The sequence below is a fragment of the Haliotis rubra genome, unplaced genomic scaffold (assembly GCF_003918875.1).
Source record: "Haliotis rubra isolate DU_JTF1 unplaced genomic scaffold, ASM391887v1 Scf451, whole genome shotgun sequence".
NCBI classification, from domain to species: Eukaryota; Metazoa; Mollusca; class Gastropoda; order Lepetellida; family Haliotidae; genus Haliotis; species Haliotis rubra.
The window spans coordinates 361,905-380,400 of record NW_025767137.1 but is presented as its reverse complement, the minus strand read 5'-3'; the positions used below and the strand labels follow the sequence as shown (position 1 = coordinate 380,400).

General features: G+C 41.1%; 2 protein-coding genes across 2 annotated transcripts in view; one reads left to right on the top strand and one right to left on the bottom strand.

Annotated features, from left to right (window-relative positions):
* LOC124289901 (orexin receptor type 2-like) overlaps positions 1-18,496 on the top strand; it is a 141,399-nt gene that overhangs the window by 16,733 nt on the left and 106,170 nt on the right. The window lies entirely within an intron of this gene.
* The window catches only part of LOC124289904, a 67,775-nt gene that overhangs the window by 36,244 nt on the left and 13,035 nt on the right, over positions 1-18,496 (bottom strand). The window contains exons 8-10 of the mRNA XM_046726579.1: positions 15,026-15,130; positions 14,537-14,641; positions 9,188-9,310 (exon numbers count right to left, since the gene is read on the bottom strand). Coding sequence (XP_046582535.1) covers positions 9,188-9,310; positions 14,537-14,641; positions 15,026-15,130 — 333 coding nt within the window. The remainder of the gene's footprint in view (positions 1-9,187; positions 9,311-14,536; positions 14,642-15,025; positions 15,131-18,496) is intronic.

The following is an 18,496-nucleotide window of genomic DNA, read 5'->3' as shown; positions in this document are numbered from 1 at the left end:
ATACACTTAAACAAGATTGAGTTTAGCGATTTAAAGAAGGTTTTGTCCGGCAATGGAAGGGCTGAAAATAGATGTGTAAATAAAGGGATTATTTGTGATTTGATAATAATATTTTACGATTTAATGTTAGTAATCCTTTTGACCAGGAAAAGCAGATCTGTCTTGCTTTATTAATTTATGTATCAAACTTCAAGGAAATCATTTGTTTCAAGTCTGTCGATTAATCTTTAAACCAGACGCGTTAGCAAAATCTTGTAATGTTCCAATAAGCTCTGAAAGTCCCTCCTGTGATCCTTCTAAGGTGCATCATCAGCATTTTGGAAGGTTAGATATTCAAAACCATTAACATCTGCACCTTTTATCCAAGTATTTTTAATAGATATGGATAATAATTCTGCACAAATGATGGATAGATAGGGGGAGATGGGATCGCCTTGTCTACAGACTCTTTCAAAATTAAAATAATTTGAAATGTGCCCTGTGCGTATTATTGCACTGTTACTATTGTATTGAAACAATATAATCTATTGTCTGAGAGAAGGTCCACAATTGAATGCTTCTAGTGCTTTATCTATAAATTGCCACTCTACAGTGTCAAAGGCGTTTTAGTCAAAATCCACTGTTATAAGAAGTCCTGTTTTTTGTGTATTTCACAGTAATGCATGATATCATATAATATTCTTGTATTTTCCCCAATGAATCGGTCCTTAAGAAAAGCATGTTTGCGTGATATTTGGTAGAACATTCTTGATTCTATTTGCTTTTACTCCAGAAGCTATTTTATAGTCTACATTTCATAAAGTTATTGGGTGCCAGTTTTTTAGGAATCGCCTGTGCCTGTTTCCTTTAGGAATGCAGTTTATTATACCCTGGTGTTGAAAATTTGACAAAGTTCCAATATAGAAAGCATGTGTTATAGATCTAAGGAGAATAATTCCTATATCTTTCCAGAAGAACTTGTAGAATTCTGCTGGAAAACCGTCTGATCCTGGACTCTTTCGATTTTTCAGGCACATTCATATAGTGTAACAGGACCCTCACAGCTGTTTCTCTCATTCTGATTTAATTTGACATCAACATTGGTAAACTGGCGTGCATAGTATTCCCAGTTGGTATCCTGCTGGCCACTATATAAGTTTTGTAATATTTTGAAGTTTCAACAACTATATCACCAATTCTAGTTACACTCTTGTCATTAGTATCAATTGTTTCTTTCATATGCTTATTGATATAATTTCTTTTCTCAAGATTCAGGAACTATTCTGTGTTTCACCATCTTCATACCATTTAGCCTTGCTTCTCAATATATATCCTTTTGTTTTTTCAGTTCGGATGGTTTCCTATCTATCCTTTTTTTCATCTAATTCATTTTAGGTATCATTTGAAAGGATGTCATAAATTGATTATAACTTATTAATGTCATTTTCAAGTGACTTTTCTTCTTTGTCAATGGACTTTTTTGTTTTATTGTATATGCTATTGTTTCACTTCTTATTCTAATTGACCGCCTCCGTGGTGTAGTGGTTAGAGCGTCCGCCCGGAGAGCGGAAGGTCGCGGGTTCGATCCCCGACCGCGTAATACCAAAAGACGTTAAAATATGGTACTTGTTGGTGCCTGCCTGGCGCTCGGCAGTAATGGGTCGGCTCGGAGTCAGTATAATGTGTCTGAGTGGGGTATTCATTCTTCACTGCGGCGTGGTATCTCAGTGGGCTAGCACTATAAAACCAGCTAAAGTCTGGGCTAGTACAAGCAGCCGCACATACACATACACACGCATGCACGTCGTCATATGAGCGAAATATTCTCAAGCACGACGTTAAACCCAATTTCACCACACCTCACCTCTTATTCTCATTTTTAACATTTCAAATACAAATTGGACATGTAATGCATGTAACACGACAAGAAACTTCAAAATATTGCGAACACCAAAGATGCAATGTTTTGTTATTGATATGGAAGTGTTCAGACCGACAATGGGATGTTTCATTTCCCTGACACTTGTGTACTATATGCCTTGTTTATTATTTTCATTACAATGTTTGTATTCGTGATGGGCTCAATCAATAAAAACAATCAGCTGTAACGGTGACATTATCGGGCCGCTCCCTAGGGGTTTAGTGGGTATGGGAAACTGTGGTCAATCGAAGTATGACGCCAGTCGGTGAATATGTGCTAACATTGGTATTTGGAAGTATGACGTCACTCAGTTAGCATGCGTTAACATTAGTAAATGGAAGCACGAAGTCAGTCAGTTAACATGTGTTTACATCGGTCAAACAAAGTGTAACAGAATGCGGTAGTGAGTTTAGTTTTACGCCGCTTTTAGCAATATTCCAGCAATATCACGGTGGGGGACACCAGAAATGGGCTTCACGCATTGTACACATGTGCGGAATTGAACCCGGGTCGTCGGCGTGACGAGCGAACGCTTTAACCACTAGGATACCCTACCACCCCTGGAACAGAATGACACACAGTAGTGACGTGGTTGTCGCTGCTGATGCTGGTGGCAGTGGTGCGTGTGGGAGAGGAAGGGGCGTCAATGTAGCCATTCTGCCACCATAAGCCCTAACCTTGCCTCGTCATAAGTTCGCAGAATTGATCTACTACACAGACATGGTTACTCATATATTTTCAAAGGTATTATTCACAAAAGACCTAATCAAGTCTAGATCAAACTACTGTTACTTTATTACAATTGTTTTATTTGCAAACACTCGGTGTCATCACTGTTTTTCAGTGATCCATTCTTATAATTTTCACAAAAAGCTTTCAATACACCAGACGGAATTAGTTTCTGAGGATAGTCAGAACTGGGTATTTTGGGGCACTGACTTTTTATATTTAATGAATTGTTTCATGTCCTGAGTGTGTCCAGATCCAGGGCACCATACACACTCTCCTGACCAAGGTTTTATCAGCCTTCGCCGCCATGCCCGTGTTGTGTGCAGCAGGTGATAAGCGCTATGACACACGAGCTGGTGTCATTTGTGGCATTAATAAATAAAAAATACGACTGAGAGTAAATGGCGATGTTAATGCCACAGCACGTCATCCTAAGACCAGCCAGGACGCATCTGTGTGTCCGGATATGCTTTCACAGAGACCGTGACTGGTTAAATAACGGGTGAGCAGGATATGGCAATACGGCTTTATTCAAGAAGCTTCAATGCAGATCACAACCAAGGCTGGCATAGAATCCCTTAAGAAAAGGCCAGCTGGTACCAGTCTCACAAAGCCATTGAAGCGCTAAGACTGTAGTAAGTCTATGTTACGTTGTGGACCTTACGACGGTCGTAGCGTTACGATCGCTTTGTGACACGGGCCCCAGGGTTTGTTAAAACCTCTGATTAACCTCCCAGGGACCCGTTGCATGAAGCGATCGAAGCGCTCCGACTATCGTAACTCCTATGATGTAGCATAGACTTATGACCGTCGTAATGTTACGACCGCTTCCTGCAACGGGTCCCAGGGAGGTTAATCAGAAGTATTACCAAACCCTACAGTCCGTTTGGCTCAAAAGCGGACCGATGAATTGCAATCTAACTCGAAAACTAATAAACATAAAATACTCAATGAAACGCTGATCATAATCAGAACATCATACCCACTCTGTGAGGTTTTTGCAGAATTTTTGTCTTAAAAATAAAAAAGTTGTTTAACAATCTATCATTAAAATATTGACACAGTTCACAATTTGTTACGAGGGAAGAGTGCAGAGAAAGGGACAGCCAGGTGTTCGAGAAAGGATGGAGACGGCACAGCACAGGTTAATGAATCAATAACTTTGTTGACACTTGTGCACGTGCTTTTCTAACACCTGGCTGTCCCTTTCTCTGCACTCCTCCCTCGTAACAAATTGTGAACTGTGTGAACCTCACAGAGTGGGTATGATGTTTTGATTATGATCAGCGTTTCATTGAGTATTTTATGTTTATTAGTTTTCGAGTTAGATTGCAATTCATCGGTCCGCTTTTGAGCCAAACGGACTATAGGCCCATTTTCACAAAGCGATCGTAACGCTACGACTATCGTAACTCCTGTGCTATAGCATAGACTTACGACCGTCCTAGTGCTCGACCGCTTTCTGAAACTGGCTAGCTGTTCTCGAAACGTTCGTAACGCTAAGAACTTCTTAAAGCCCATTCTTAACACATTGGCTACGATCAAAGTTAAGAATTCTTAGGGCTACGAACGAGAATAAGGGCCCTGGTCCTCGTTCCACAAAGCGATCGTAGCGTAATGACAGTCATAAGTATATGTTAATGTATAGAGTTACGATTACCTTAGCGCTACGGAACTTCATAATGAGTTTGAAGCTCGGGTGGTTTTAATTGTAGGTGAACAGATTTCAATGCCAGAGGCCCAGTGGTCTGAAGAGTAACAATTCGCTGTACATAATTGCTTCCCTTAGTCGTGTCAGGATCAGGATCAATTACGATAATTGGATGTAAGTACAATACACCTCGCTCGTGGGTTTCACCTTATAGTGGTACGTGTGCATCTACAACCTGCATTACCTCCCTTTTGGTCAACGTTAAACTGGCACATCTTGATACAAAACTATTGGCCACAGCGACAAGAAATTGCAAATTGCTCATAATTTTGTGAAGTTTAAACGATTTATGTCGTATATCAAAATTCTTCCAGGAAGTACCTAACTGAATCACATCCTTGTTAAATATAGACAAACCTCTCTAAGTTCACCACGTAAATAACTGCGTGGACACAAGAAGGAAGAAATTACAAATAACATTGGACAATCCTTTACTGTGTGTCCAATGGTGTTACTGATTTATCTAGACAAGCAGATCTCGGGAGAGTAATCTTGAAGAGATGAGATTTGTTTTAACAACTGGAATCTGCATAACGTCATGGTTAATCCTACGAAAGATCAAACAGCATTTAAAGGGATCGATCTCGCGAGACAACGCGAGGCCATCTGTGCCTTCCGGTTGACGTCAGACGGGATTATGTTCTTTCGAATTAATTTTGATTTCTTTGCAAAAAATGTGAAAAAACAAACAAACTAAGATGGATATTTTTCCTTAACAGCTTAAAACCAAAACTTTTCGACAAGTACGGCAATGGTTCAAGCTCGTAATATGAAAACGGATTATTTTTCTATTTGAAATCACTTAATAACTGCAAAATATTTACTTCTGTTGGGTAAATCTACACCTACGGGTTTATCCTGCGCTGGCCTTTGTGGACTTGGAAAGTGTTATATTGATCGTTCCGAATTCCTGGACATCCTCGGTCATCCAGGTGCGTATTACAGTAATTTCCCTGGACCTACTACAGATCAGTTGAATGCACGCCACGTTAGCCCGGCGATATGGGTGTTTGCTCATGATATCAATCACAGTGTTGACTAGTGTAGACTCGGTTGTTTACAGGATATCGTCATGCAGCTGGTATTTGGCGGAGTGCGGCTGTAATCTATACACAAATAAACACAATTAAGGATAATGTGAACGTGATCATAAAAAAAAAATCGCACAGAAGTATGATCACGGTATGATATCTCTCGTACACGAGAGTAATTTGATCAGAGCCCATACAGGGTATAGTGCAAGATGGCGGTGGATTGGTGGTTCCATAGTCTGGCAGCCTTAAAGCAAAAACGTTAGATGGTACTTGTTGGTACCCTGCCTGGCGTCGACGGACTGCTCCTTATTTGATCACCGTCGTGTCATTTCGAATAAAAATTACAATGGCAAATGTACAAATTCATGGTTTTGATTAATCCGTTTAAACCTAAATATAACAGTTTTCAGAAACATTTTTTTCGGAAAGAAGCTGTGTATTGTATACATGTAAAATCACACTGCTTCGAAATTATAGTTGAACTTCGAATTTTTCTTACAATATATCAAAGTACTGTATCAGATTATTTCGGGGATGTAAGTGTATGTTTTACGGATGTAGGTGGGTGTGTCTATACGTTGGACAGGTTTTCATACACTTTGACTCCAGTATTCGCGAAGAACTCGTGTAATTTCGATTGCGTAGATCGACGCTTATGATGTTGATCACTGGATTATCTGGTCCAGATTCGATATTTACAGACCGCCGCCATACAGCTGGAATACTGCAGAGTGCAAAACAACAAGTGAAGTATGGAGTGGTGACGAATGAGACAAAATGCATCATGGCCCTCTCAAACCGCTCTGAAAAAAACAAGGATAAGAGGAAAAAATAAGCCCTTAGTAACGAGGATGGGCAGGGCCCAGAAACACTCAGTGAGCGTGGTGTAATTAAACTGCGTCGAGTCGACATTGTTTTCAACCAATCATAAGTGATCATTTCGTCAATGATTACAGAATGGGGTTTGCCTCCCTCTGTGTCAGTGCGTTTAAGGTTACCATACAAATATGCTTTATGTTTCCTTTGGGAGGGGGAAATACATGTATCGATCAGGGTGTTTGGCATAAACAATCAACTTAGACTGACAGCGTTTTCAACAAAACAAATAAATCTCTTTGTCATATCTTGTTATCATGTTTGATGTAATAATTAAACAATAATTGTATCCAGCAATTTTTTAAAGACTTAATTGTTTCCTCAATAAATAGGTGATTCACACAAACTGTGAATAATTATAATCCGCTTTTGATAATGTTACTCAATGAAAAATCATTATAAATTTCATCAAGACACAAAACAGTTTCTTTAGAGACCTTATCTAAAGAGCAGGGAGAGGTGGTGTACCCCAGTGGTTTAAGCGTTCGCTCGTCATGCCGAAGACCCAGTTCAGGGAATAGATGCCCCGGGCACAACGTCCAGCGACAGTCACATTTCGCTTCGACGTCACCGTCAGGCACGTCAATATCTGAGATTCAGAATATAACACTGGGACGGTATACACTGTACTTTTCACAGGGTCCATGTTTCCTCTTATGGCCGTGTACCCGTGAAGATCCGGGGTAGAATAGGTCTTCAGCAACCCATTCATGCCACAAAAGGAGGCTATGCTTGTCGTAAGAGGCGACTAACGGGATCTGGTGGTCAGGCTCGCTGACTTGGTTGACACATACCATCGGTTCCCAATTGCGCAAATCGATGCTCATGCTGTTGATCACTGGATTGTCTGGTCCAGACTCGATTATTTATAGACCACCGCCATAAAGCTGGAATATTGCTGAGTGCGGCGTAAAACTAAACTCACTCACTCACTCCCTCTGATGGCAATGAAGGGCCTACAAGAGTCAAGCATTTTAGCGAAGCTTTCTTTACCGCCGTCGAAGCGTGGGTGGAAGTGTAATCGTGTGATCACAAATCATGAGCAAACACAACACAACACATGAGCTGGTAATGGCAAATTGAATGGCTGACGCTACCGGGACGATTAGTTCTATTCTTTGAGCAATTGAAGGGATGTAACGCCAGGCTGAAGCAGGACTATGTTCTCCCACATGTTTTATTTAAAAGCCATTATTAAGGTCGCGTAACATTGATGTTCTCGACTGTTTCTCCAGACCGCTCAGATATATCACGTCTTGCACTAGATGGTAACGCCTACGACAGGATCACAACTAGCGGATAAAACGCTAGCTCAGTTGGGCAAATCTTTGGTTGACATTCGGACAACATCCTTACAAACTGTTTTTAATAATCTGGTTTCTTCATTGCGACGCCGCAAACGACCTCAATATCTACTTGAAGACGCCCACGCGCAATTTCACCGGGATTGTTACTTCTGTAGAATTATAATTATATTGTTATGCAAGCGGCCCACATCGCTTATGTAACCATAGAAAATCGTTTTTCGACTATTCCAGAAATTTACTGCTAAATTTACTTCATTGTACCTCTCTATTTGAATTCTCAAAGACAAAGAAGAGAATATGTAAAGAATCGCTGCTTTAAAGTCATTGATCTATCCGAACTACCATCACTGGATTTGTAATAGTCCTCGGTACATATTAGTAGTCTGGGGCTAGCGAGCCAGTGAGAAGGTCAAAGCTAGAGTGTTAGGAACTGATACCGTGTCGTCCTGACTTGTGCGGCTATGGTCACGAACCTTGTTGACCAGTGTGTAACCATGACTACAGGAAATCGCTTTCTGGACTTGAAAAAAACTCACAGACTTTGTAGTTGTTGTTGTTGCAGGTGTCCTTATCACTTAAACAAGGGCTTATAATGAACAAAAAGATGACGGAATATTTGGTTCAACTATCCAGTCACCTGTTTAAATGGCACTTAATATAATACCCATAAAATCTGATGTAAATCGAAACGCTTAAGTGATATTGGTATGTATGTATGAAGTCCATTTCACATAAACGATATGTGAAGTATAATTGTGGTTTCGTTTGGTACAAAGTGAATGTAACTCACATCTATCTGAACCCCCCTGCCCCCGCCCCATTTTAAGTGACATTTGTAGCATCCCAAATTACATGTAACCTGACCCGTGATGATCCGGGTTGGAATTGGTCTTCAGTAACCCATGCTTGTTGTAAGAGGCGACTAACGGGATCGGGTGGTCAGTGTCACTGACTTGGTTGACGCATGTCATCGTGTCCCAATTGCGTAGATCGATGCTATTTACAGACCGCTTTGTTTCGTTACTTCATACCCTCCCCTCCCTCGGTGGGGTAGCCTAGTGGTTAAAGCGTTTGCTCGTCACGCCGAAGACCCGGGTTCGATTCCCCACATGGGTAAAATGTGTGAAGCCCATTTCTGATGTCCTCCGCCGTGATATTGCTGTAATATTGCTAAAAGCGGCGTAAAACCATACTCACTCACTCACACTCACTACAGTTGTGACACAATGTAGCGACGCCCATCGTTTTCTGTGATCTGTTACTGATCCCGTTCTATAATTTCACCACCAGTCCCGTATATTGAACATGTGTCGGCTGGTGTCGAGTTTGCAAATGCCATAATTCACCAAGTATTTAGACGAGACTACATGTATATTACATCCCTCGCCAAATACCTGGTTCCGCTTTTCAGTAAATCATTACTGCGTTGAGGGCAACTAGCTTGAATAATTTGTATTTATGTCAGCTCGAATTGTGCCAACAACCCTTGCAGAGGCAGAACGTGCTGTTAGTCGTCGTTCCAATAGCACCATGGCCTGAGGCATCCGTGACAACTCCTATTGTTTTGAATACTGGAAACCAGGATTGATGGGTGTCCTGAAGGAACCGACTCGTGTTGCATGTAACTTACATTTCGTGACGTAGTTCAGCGAGTCCGGATACGATGCCTTGCAGCGCCGTCTACAGGTGAATTCTGGGCTCTTCAGGGTCACGTGATGAACGTTATAGTCGGTAGGGCCGGGCTCCATGGGAGCTGAAACGAGATGGCATATGTAATATAATGTCTACATATAACATACATAGAGATTATTACACGGCCAAGTGTGTCATACGACTTATACGAAACGAGTGTGACACACTTGTTTGTGTGTAAAACACGGTTTGTATCGCCCGAACAAGAGCGGTGTCATAAAAGTGATTTTGCACGGTTTGATATATAAGTGACACTTATGTTTCACCTGCTCGTAATGTAATAATTTCTTTATTATCCATTTTATTCAGGTACATTTGTGCAGTAAAACACGGTAAGCAAGTGTGACGGCCCTCGTCATTGACGCCAAGTTCAATTGTTTAATACGGAAACAATGGTTGCTAGGCAAAAGTGATATGTGCACATGTGATATATATGACGCTGCTTATGTTTCACCATATGGGTAATAGTATTTGCTATGAATCACTTTCGGGACAGCACATCAAGTAGTTTCAGATTGTTTAGTAGCTATACTCACAGAGAATATATATTGGCTTATGTTGTTCAGGAACCATGGTCACCGAGCATATGTGTACATCACACAGTCTCAAGTTGTTCAGGAACAACAATGGTACATCAGGTTGGTCAGCATATGTGTACATCACACAGTCTCAGGTTGTTCAGGAACAATAATCACCCAGCATATGTGTACATCACACAGTCTCAGGTTGTTCAGGAACAATGATCACCGAGCATATGTGTACATCACACAGTCTCAGGTTGTTCAGGAACAATAATCACCCAGCATATGTGTACATCACACAGTCTCAAGTTGTTCAGGAACAATCATCACCCAGCATATGTGTACATCACACAGTCTCAAATTGTTCAGGAACAATCATCACCCAGCATATGTGTACATCACACAGTCTCAAGTTGTTCAGGAACAATAATCATCCAGCATATGTTATGTACATCACACAGTCTCAGGTTGTTCAGGAACAATAATCATCCAGCATATGTGTACATCACACAGTCTCAAGTTGTTCAGGAACAATAATCACCAAGCATATGTGTACATCACACAGTCTCAGGTTGTTCAGGAACAATAATCACCAAGCATATGTGTACATCACACAGTCTCAAGTTGTTCAGGAACAATAATCACCCAGCATATGTGTACATCACACAGTCTCAGGTTGTTCAGGAACAATAATCACCATGTTGTACATGTGTACATCACACAGCATATGTGTACATCACACAGTCTCATCACAATTGATGAACAATTCGCATTTGCAAATATTGCAAATATGACAGAGGTGTGAGGCATGTTATAATCGTTGTTTTGGTATCTACAGACATCATTTAGGATAGTATCAGCAGTTTTTAGAGCTGTTATCTTTAGTCCCCAATGAACACCAGGTGCGTCGAATGTGTCAGTACAGACGCTGTGATAGTGAGTGGCAGCTTCCATGGTGATAACACTAGACTAGATATGAATCAAATCGTCCGTATCCGATCAATTTTAAAATAACATTCTCATAAGAGGCCATCTGTCGTAGAACTGACGTGTTTATAGTGTGCTCAGAGGCCAATCGTTTTGCACATGATACATATCTGACTCACTATGACACTTGTAGGGGTCAAGGTCGTTTGCCACCATCAGCCATAACGTGACCTTCACCGGTCCAATTTTACCTGCGTCGAAGATTAAATTTGAGTATGTTTGGTTTAAAACCTTGTTTTAAACATATATTTCAGCGTGTATTTGGTCAAAATAAAGGCAGAATAGCGATGAAAATGATATGATCGAATCACTGAAACTCAGTGATACCCAGAGGTATACGTGGACATGTTAGGCATGCACTGCTTACCGGTATAATAGGTCAAAGTAGACAAGTGTTTGCCACTGATATGGCAATGTCCCCCGCCGCTAAAGAGTGAGTGAGTGAGTTTAGTTTTACGCCACACTCAGCAATATTCCAGCTATATGGCGGTGGTCTGTAAATAATCGAGTCTGGACCAGACAATCCAGTGATCAACAGCATGAGCATCGATCTGCGCAATTGGGATCCGATGACATGTGTGTCAACCAAGTCAGCGAGCCTGACCACCCGATCCCGTTAGTCGCCTTTTACGAAAGGCATAGTCGCCTTTTATGACAAGAATGGGTTCGCCGCTAAAGAATGGAATATTTATAACATATTTAATACCTTTTATTTTATGGTCACATACAAGATGCCTGAAATGACGGGTGTCTGCATAATCACCCAATGTAGGCTGTCGACATAATTGAAGACATTGGGTGGAACGTTTCATGAGCTACCGTGTTTACATAAGTTTGAAGATAAGGTCACCCAATTTGACTGGTGTCTGGGTAATTCCCCAATGTAGGCTGTCACCAAATTTGAAGACATTGCGTACAACAGTGCTTGAGATATCGCGTTAACAAGAGTTTGAAAAGTGGCCAAAGTGTCGTGGTGACCTTGAAAATAAGATCAAGGCCACCCAAATCGACTTGGTGTCTGGGTAATCCTCCAATGTTGACTGTCACCAAATTTGAAGACATTGGGTGCAACAGTTCATGAGATATCGCGTTAACAAGAGTTTGAAAAGTGGCCAAAGTGTCGTGGTGACCTTGAAGATAAGGTGAAGGTCACCCAAATTGACTGGTGTCTGGGTAATCCTCCAATGTAGGCTGTCATCAAATTTGAAGACACTGGGTACAACAGTTCATGAGATATCGCGTTAACAAGAATCGGACGTACGTACGGACGGACGTACGGACGGATGCTGCTGAGTACAAAAAAGGTTATTGACGTTTTCAAATGTAGCGAAAGAATGAATGCGCTGCTGCAAGGATCAACACTCAGTGCAAATTACTTGACAAAAGAGATCTATGAAGCATCTCTGTACATCCAGTCGTTGAAGTCCTGCCTGTTATAGCGGCAGCTAGAAATCCAGAAAAATAATTCCTCATTCCTAAGTTGGGCTGACCCGTGAAGATTAAACCACAAACGCGGCACCATCAAGATCAGATCAGAAAAGGTCTTCAGGAACCCATGCTTGTAGTATGAGGCGACTAACGGGATCGTGGTCAGGCTCGCTGACTTGGTTGACACATGTCATCGTATCTCAGTTGCGTCGATCGATGCTCATGCTGTTGATCACTGGATTGTCTGGACCAGACTCGATTATTTACAGACCGCGTGTGTTACATTTCTTCATGCCCTCCCCTCCCCTCCTTTACAGACCACCGCCATATTGCTGGAATATTGCTGATTGCGGCGTTAAACAACAAACAAACAAATCTAAACTGAGTTCGTCATTCAAGTAGATATTAAAATGTTTGAATAACAATAGCCCGATCAGTGGGACTACATGAACAAAACTATTTTGCTCTAGGTTCATAAATTATATATATTATTTACACAAATGTATCTTGTGGCCCTAAATAATTGTTTCTCTCTCAGGGAAATAAATTGTTCATCACAACTCTGTAGCAAAATGTGATACAGCAACAGGTACCTGACCTCAGAAGAGTCTTATCTCTGTGTCGAACATGACATCTGTTTACCACTCCAAGACCAACTTCAGACATGTGAACTTTTGACTGAATTGATACCACTGGTTTGAGCTATCTCTTTATGAGAGATCGATGCAACATATTAACGTAACAGGTATCAATATTCAATATTTTATCAGGAAATGTGAAAACAGGACGTGGACAGACGGCGGACAGTCGCCAGATGCTATGGATTTTACTTTTTCGTTGCCCACGTACACAGATCCTAGAATGACAACCACCTTTTCCCTCTAGTGGCAGGCGTTCAGTGCCCCTTGGGCAGTATTTCAGTTAATTAAGGGTATGTTATCTGGACGTTGGAGTTAACTCCGGACTACTGCTTTTGAAGAAATTCACAGGCACGTAGAAGACGCTGATAGATACCGCTTTGTTCAGTGGAATCTCTTTTATTGAACGGGTTGTGGGGTAGCCTATTGGTTAAAGCGTCCGATCGTCACACCAAAGGCCCGGGTTCGATTCCCCACATGAGTACAATGTGTGAAGCCCATTTCCGGTGTCCCCCGCCATGATACTGCTGGAATATTGCTACAAGCAGAGTAAAACCATACTTCCTTACTCACTCACTCACTCTTGTATTAAATACGCTCTCAGTTAAACTGTTCAGGTTTACGGACATCGATCCATACGAGGCTATGTTTATGTTAGAAACGAGCCCTCTTTAACGTAAATCCAAAATGAATATAAATTTTGTTCAATTTTACCTTTCTATAATGACTTACATTAACAGTAACTTCAGGCCTGGATATTGGGTTATTCTCCTAAATCCTGTTTTCCAGGGGCGGTATTCTTAAAAGGACTTAAGTCTAAAAAATGACTTAAGTTCCAAATAAAACTTAAGTTTTGACTTAAGACTTATGTTTTTTCTTAGTCATATTCACAAAAAGTATTAGACTTAAGTTTGTGTAATTTTCGACTTAAGTCCTAAGCCTGCTGTTGGCTAGGCTTAACTCTATGTATGTAACTTAAGTCAGTTGACAAAAATGGCCGCCAGACATGCCAATAGAAGAATTTACCGTCCAAGAAGTAACCGTTTTGAGGACTTTTTTAGAATACCGCCCCAGTCTCTTAGATAGTAACAATAAAACTCGATTAAAACGGGTTTATGTCTGTAATACCTCCAGGAATCATTAAAATAGGGGAAAATGAATGTCATATTGTGTACAGTGTGCCTTCGCAGATGAAGGATGGTGGCCAAGAAAGCTGAAATATAAACATATACCTGACCTGCCAATCACATGCACGCACGGACACACGCAGACACATGCATTCAGAAGCTCCCAGACAGACACGTTTCGTGCAGAAACCTAGATTTCCGGGTTACCGAGGGTTCACTGTATAAAGATACAGCACCGTTTAAAGATAATTGTATATTGTGCAAAGAGAGGAAATGATCACCGAAGATTATAAAACAGGTCAATTATATGGAAAGAAACAGTGAAAGTTAGGGCCGCCCTATAACGATATAGTATCTACAGCGGAAATAGTGGAAAAGGTCAAACACGTCAATTATATTGAAAGAAATAGTGATGGTTAGGGTCGCTCTATAACGATATATTATCTACAGTGGAAATGTTGAAACATGTCAATTATATGGAAAGAAATAGTGATGGATATGGTCGCCCTGGCTCAGTCCTACCTCATTCTATCAAAGGCGGCTTTCCACACAAATGAAGTAATTGAACTTCCGGTGCCAGACTTACCATTGACGTCAAACCAGCGGTAGGCCATTGTAGCGGCCTTGAAGTTAGAATCAAACGACGTCTTGAGCGTATAGGCGTTGGATGACGGTCCGGCCTTCTGGATGCCTTGGTGTGAAGGAAAACAGAGTATCCTAGTAGTGCGTAATGTGCTTGGATTGTGCTTGCTTTACAAGTACCTCAATATTAGCACTGTTCAATTTATTCCTGATATTAATCAGTTTAGTTTTAAGTGCACCGATAGCTTATACCGTCCTCTTGTAATTACAGTAAATACGGTTGTAACAAACTCAGAGGATCATTTGTGAGAACCGTCGTTCGTTATACGCTGTTCGACTTATTTACACAGCAAGTGACCGTGGCCAAAGGAACACTTTGTAACATCAGTCAGTTCGTTATAAGAGATGTTCGTTATAAACGTACTTTTCTGGTGATATTTTTTTCTTTTCCTGATTCTGACACAAAGGCAATCTGTTTATTAGTATGGCTTACTTTTTGGGTGTTCTTTCCTCCTGCCGGTGATGGAGATTGCAACAGCTTTGCCGATGGTGCTGCCGACGTCGTATGTATTTGGTGCTGGATCCTTCTTCTTCTTGCCTAAAACAGAAAATGTACTGCTCAACCCTTCCTCGGCATTCCAGGCATTATATACTAATGGGATCTAGTAGCTCGCAGTGAAAGTGCACAATTATACATGATTGTACATTAAAAGTTGTTCACTGGTCACGAGGGGGGCATGGGTTGATGTACCCTCTATGTTTGTTTATGTTCTTTGCGCCCGAAGGGCGAGGGGGGACCAGTGAACCAGTATTTATCTTATCGAACACCTCAATGTTAATTTTGAACTGTTTGAAGCACGGGTATTGGACCATAATAAGGAGTACCGGAGTTAGGCAACAGCCCAAATTCTACAAACACGAAGTACCAAACGAATGCCCACAGTTCGGCATTTCCAACGGGTAACATAGAAAATGTTACTCGCTTGTAAGCGGGGTACATTCATTGGCTCAGCCAATCAGAAAACATTTATGTGTGAGGAAAGATAATTTACATCATACATTGATGTTCCCATTCCACAGAGCTCAGTCAATGTAAATGTATGCGAGTTACGATCACCTTAGAGCTGAGATCGCTTTGTGGAACCGGACCCTGACAGGTAATGTGGTTGGCAATGTGCCATGCGCAGACAGTTTGGGACGGCTGCTGTTCATATTATCAACCACTCGCACTCGCAACCATTGCTCGCAATATAACAGCAATCACGCCATGCGTTTTTTACATGTTCCTGTCAATAGTAATTAGGATCCAATATTTTTTTGTATTACAAAACACATCTGTGTCAATTAAACCCAAGTTTTCATCCTATTGGGGCTTTTAGCAATCCATTCGTTTAATATGTTTTGAGCAAAGATGTTTGGGAAGTCCTCATATATGATGATTGTTCTTCAGTTTACCTACGTAGGACTATAACTACATTACTTGGCTAATTGTGCTCATTCCCATTCGTAACTTCTCTTTTGTATAAAAATATGGCCAAATGTTTAGGCTGAGTTCCTTTCAAAAATATTTGTTGCAAGCTTACATTCGAGATAAACACCAAACAGGTTTGAGTAATTGTCCTGCAAATCTCTAACGTTTTTCTTTCATTTTGTGTGATTTACATACATTTTCCAAATGTGGTATTTTTTAACATAAAGCAAACACAGTTGATTAACTCTATACCCAATACACGCCGACTAAGTAATTAAGTTTCATCAGATACCCGCTGATTTTTTGCCAAACGTGAAATTTAACTCCAGAAAGGGTTTGACATATAGCGTTCATCAAACACGCGTGATAATCGGCTGATTCACCTTTCTACTGATAAGAGAGATTTAAAGTCAACGCAACACAATGACTATTTAGCCCTGATTTTCTGAAGCTATTACCCTGACCACTCACCCTCGTTGAACAACAGGATTGTAACACGCTCTAATCTCAGCCCGAATTTGTCGCTATTTCGTAAGCACTTAAGGTTGCATGTGAGTGAGTGAGTGAGATTAGTTTTACGCCGCACTCAGCAATATTCCAGCTATATGGCGGCGGTCTGTAAATAATCATGTCTGGACCAGACAATCCAGTGATTATCCCGTTAGTCGCCTCTTACAACAAGCACGGGTTACTGAAGATCAAATCTAACCCGGAACTTCACTGGTCCCATCTGTGAGCGTATCGGGTATGGATTAATTTTGCTTTTAAGCAGGCATCGAAAATGTTAAATTCGACATGCTTGCGTGTTTATAGTTATCCGTTGATGCCGAGCCAACAAGCATCTTTAATTATCAATTAAAATTATCAGTATTGGTTCTGTTGAGGTTGTAGGTTGGTGGAACGTCCGTATTTTCCTCTGTGATCTGTACTTAAGAGCGGTAGTGCCCTTCTATAGTACAGACATTATCACAACCAATTACACGTGAACACTCTGTGTGTATCGGAGTCCACCATGGGAGAGGTAGGTGCATTTGTTGGAATATGTACAATTGTCAGTGCACTGCATCGATAAATCGTTAGCCGGTTGAGAAACATTTTGCCACATCAGTCTTCATCAATTTGTTGTGCAACTCTATCATTTACGGTGTCCAGTCACGAGGACGGTTACTATCAGTGATGTCATGCTTCCGATACAGAAGACACAAGCTGCATTTGTTATAGGGTAGCCCGGAGGTTAAAGCATTCGCTCGATAAGCCGAAGGCCCGGGTTCGATTCCAAACATTGGTGCAATGTGTGAAACCCATTTCTGGTGTCCCCTACCGTGATATTGCAGGAATATTGCTAAAACCGGCGTAAAACCTAACTCACGCACTCGCTCTCATATGATACGAACGCTTCGTTCAGTGTCCAGTCAACCGCCGTCGGTTTTAACCTTCACCATGCAAGGTCATGGGGACATTGAGCTTTAAAAGAAGTCAGACTCTCTTTGGCGAAGTGTGTTTTTTCTATACTTGTCCCTATGGTAGAAGCGATTGATATATTGGCTTTACCTTGGTGTTTGATGTGCCACCCACGCGTTTTGAATGTCTGATAAGACTGAAAGATGTTTTGCTATTTTCTTCTGATCCATTTGGCCAACAGTGCTGAAACTTAGCATGGACCATCCCGTCGAAGGTATCTCTCAATGTTGTTAACGTCAACGTCTATCACGACAAATGTTTTTTCAATGTCAACCTAACGAGTGAAATCGCACAATTACAATATGTTTCCATTGTAACAATGGATAGCTGGCAGGGCGGTGAGGTAGCCTAATGGTTAAAGAGTCCATTCGTCACGGAAGACCCGGGTTCGATTCCCCACATGGTTCGTCAACATAACTGGCTTATGGATTATTATTTTTTAAATGCCTGGAAAACTCTCCATCAAGGGGACACGTGACATGACAAGTGAATATGAAATATTTTAACATCCAAAACAAGTTTAGGGGACGGTGGGGTAGCCTAGTGGTTCAATCGTTCGCCCGTCACGCCGAAGATCCGGGTTCGATTCCCCACATGGGTGCAATGTGTGAAGCCCGTTTCTGGTGTCCCCCGCTGTGATATTGCTGGAATATTGCTAAAGGCGGCGTAAAACCATACTCACTCACATGCACTCACCGTACAGCTGGAATATTGCTGAGTGCAGCATCAAACAATTTGTTCTTAAAAAAATCAGATGTTTAACCACTGTCGTATATGTCACCTCTGTGGTTGAATGACATCCACGTTTGTCGCATAAGATATAATGATATACGTGATTCCCTATACTACTGTTTGTTTTTAAAAAATCAGATGTTTAACCACTGGCATATATGTCACCTCTGTGGTTGAACGACATCCACGTTTGTCGCGTAATACATATACTATTCACACTTTGCTGAAGATCAAATCATTGATTCAACAGAAAACTATGATGTGGGGTCTAATTTGGTTAAAATATCTCAGCTTATTGTT